Source organism: Otolemur garnettii, unplaced genomic scaffold (genome assembly GCF_000181295.1).
Source record: "Otolemur garnettii isolate 467f Iridium unplaced genomic scaffold, OtoGar3 scaffold00029, whole genome shotgun sequence".
In the NCBI taxonomy this organism is placed as follows: Eukaryota; Metazoa; Chordata; class Mammalia; order Primates; family Galagidae; genus Otolemur; species Otolemur garnettii.
Window position 1 is genome coordinate 16731602 of NW_003852424.1, and position 2511 is coordinate 16734112.

Genomic DNA, 2511 nt, shown 5'->3' on the forward strand with positions numbered 1-2511 from the left:
GGCAGGGCATGGGTGCTCCCAGGAATGCTATTCTTGATCTGGCAGGAAGGATCCCATTCTACCTCTTCCTCAGCCCCCTCCCTGGAGGCTTCGAGCCTCTGCACCTTCCCTTCGAGCCTCACTGTCCTCATGAGTCAGGCTGGCAGTACTGTATGCTGGCGGGCCGCACATACTCATTTCTGGTCACTTGTCCTTGAGAAAATTCACCTCTGAGGTTTCAGTTTTCTCTTCTATGAAAATGGTAGCACAGAATTGAGATCAGAGAGTGGAGGGAGGGTATAGAGGAGGTGCTAGCTGGGAGAGGGTGGGCAGCATCCTTGAGGCCTCCTGACCCCATCCTCTGAACAGCACTTGTTGGGGGGGCTTATGACTGGTCATCCATCACCGTGATTGTGTCCCTGCAGACCTTCTGCCAGAGCTTGGCACCTGCAGGCCTCACAAGGGCACTGGGGTAGGAGATGGGGCAGCTGGGCCCAGGGACCCACAGTCAAGGGTCTTTGCTAGGCATTACTGAAGCTTCTTCTGGAGAGAGATAGGTGGTGACCTGGTGGTTTCTGGGAGAGATGGAGGGGAAGGAAGAGAAGACCACCAGGCAAGGTAGAGTGGCAGGGCTGGGGACACCTGGCCCAGGCTTCAGCTTGCCTGCCCTACCCAGGCTCCTCTCGAAGATCCTGAGTGAGTGTGAGGACGCTGATGAGATCGAGTACCTGGTGGATGGCTCATGGTGCCCAATCCGTGCTGAGAAGGAGCGCAGCTGCAGCCCCCAGGGCCCCATCCTTGTCCTAGGTGAGTCCCAGGCCCTGTGACTTCAGCTATGTCTGTGTTTGACTCTGGGTCCTGCTGATCCCTAAGAGTAGGCAGCCGGGGCATATGTGTCAGCCAGGCCTATGGTTGAGCCAGTAGCCTTGGTTTCCCCTTTTGTGGGTTAGTAGCTTCCTGAGTACCTTTGTCCCCATCCCTGTCACCCACAGGCACCTCGGATGCCAACGGTCTCCTGCCCGCCCCCAGCATCAATGGGAGCAGCACCATGGGTGGCACAGGTGGTAGCAGTGGCTCAGTCAGTGGCACTGAGAACGGAAAGCCAGGAGCCGATGTGGTGGACCTAACGCTGGATAGCTCATCATCCTCAGAGGAGGAAGAGGAAGAGGAAGAGGAGGAAGAGGAGGAGGATGAGGAAGGCCCCCGGCCCAAGCGCCGCTGCCCCTTTCAGAAGGGCCTGGTGCCGGCCTGCTGACCGCTGGCCGCTGGACACTCGACTTTCCTGGTGCTCACCACAAAGGGGGCGCAGGCCGGCCTTGGTGCAGAGGGGAGGAGTGGTTTTTTTTTTTTTTCCTTTTTACTGTCGTTCATTTTGTTTTTCCACCCCTTTCCCTGGCTCCTGGCACCTGTACCTCTGGACTCTCCTATCCGGGGATTAAAAAAAAGTAAAATGACAAAAAAAGGTACAAAAAAAATGCAACAAAAAGTCAAACTCTTAACATCAAGGCCAGCCACACAACACAGCCGCCTCCCTGCTGGATCCCAAGCCTGATTGGAGCTGACCTGGGAAGGGGCGGTAGGCAGGCAGGAGGGACCCAGGAAACCCTATGTGCCCTCCCCTCCATGCCACCCCAGCCACCTGCTGTCCTCTTCCTATGACCATTCCAGCTGGTGCAGAGGGCGCTGGGAAGACAGACAGGAAGGCTGACAGGGCACAGCCTTTCTGGCAACCTCCACTTTGACATTCATCTGTTCCTTTGCTTTTCTCTGCAAACGGGTCCTCTGGCCCGGAGACCCTTGAGCGCCGAGCAGTGAACATTTTAGCCAAGAAGCCATGGAGTGGGTTGGGCAGGGGTGGGTGTCAGGGTTGAGGGTAGGTGGGTGGTAGGGTGGGGGTGGGGGTGGGGGAGGGCTTAGCCACAGATGTGTTGTATTTTTTGAAAGTGCAATAACTTGGTATTTTGAAGACCCAGCATGTGGCCAGGGCCCCTGGGGAAGGCAGGGCCCCAGGGTGCGGCACCATGTGGCGTGGGGGGGTCTCAGTTTTCTAGCCAGCTACCTCGGTAACTCCAATTCAGGTTAACTTCCCTACGGAACAGCACAGATGTCCACAGCTGCCGCTGCCGCTGCCACCGCCCTGCCTCCGCCCCCCCAGTCTATGGAGCAGGGAGGTCAGTCACCTCCCAAGGAGCAGCAGGGACCCAGCTGCCTCATCTCTGGTTTGGGTTGGTTCCTCTCCCTCTTTTTGCTCTTGGGTTTTCTATTGGGTGGGAGGCCGGCCTGGTATCCCCTTCCCCAGGAGCCTTGTTCTTCCAGAGGGATGGGCTGCCCTGGGCACCAGACAGGCCAGGCCACCCAAGCCCTCGGCCTCAGGGGTCCAGCAACCGAGGAGGCTTCTGGGACTTTGCCTGAGCCACCTCCAGGACCCACAGCTGGGCGATCCCCTGGCTGTGCCCCCCCCAGGAAGTGGTGGGTGCAGGAGTGGCACAGCCCTGCTTGGGGTCTCCAGCACCATGTTCTCTTTTGCTTTTT

The 2511-nt window shown here is 58.1% G+C and overlaps 1 protein-coding gene across 1 annotated transcript in view; it reads left to right on the forward strand.

Moving 5' to 3' along the window:
- The window catches only part of PIAS4 (protein inhibitor of activated STAT 4), a 33119-nt gene extending 31665 nt beyond the window's left edge, over positions 1-1454 (forward strand). Inside the window, exons 10-11 of the mRNA XM_003788748.3 lie at positions 656-786; positions 972-1454. Of these exons, the coding sequence (XP_003788796.1) occupies positions 656-786; positions 972-1234 (394 nt within the window). The 3' untranslated portion in view covers positions 1235-1454. The remainder of the gene's footprint in view (positions 1-655; positions 787-971) is intronic.
- The last annotated feature ends 1057 nt before the right edge of the window (positions 1455-2511 follow it).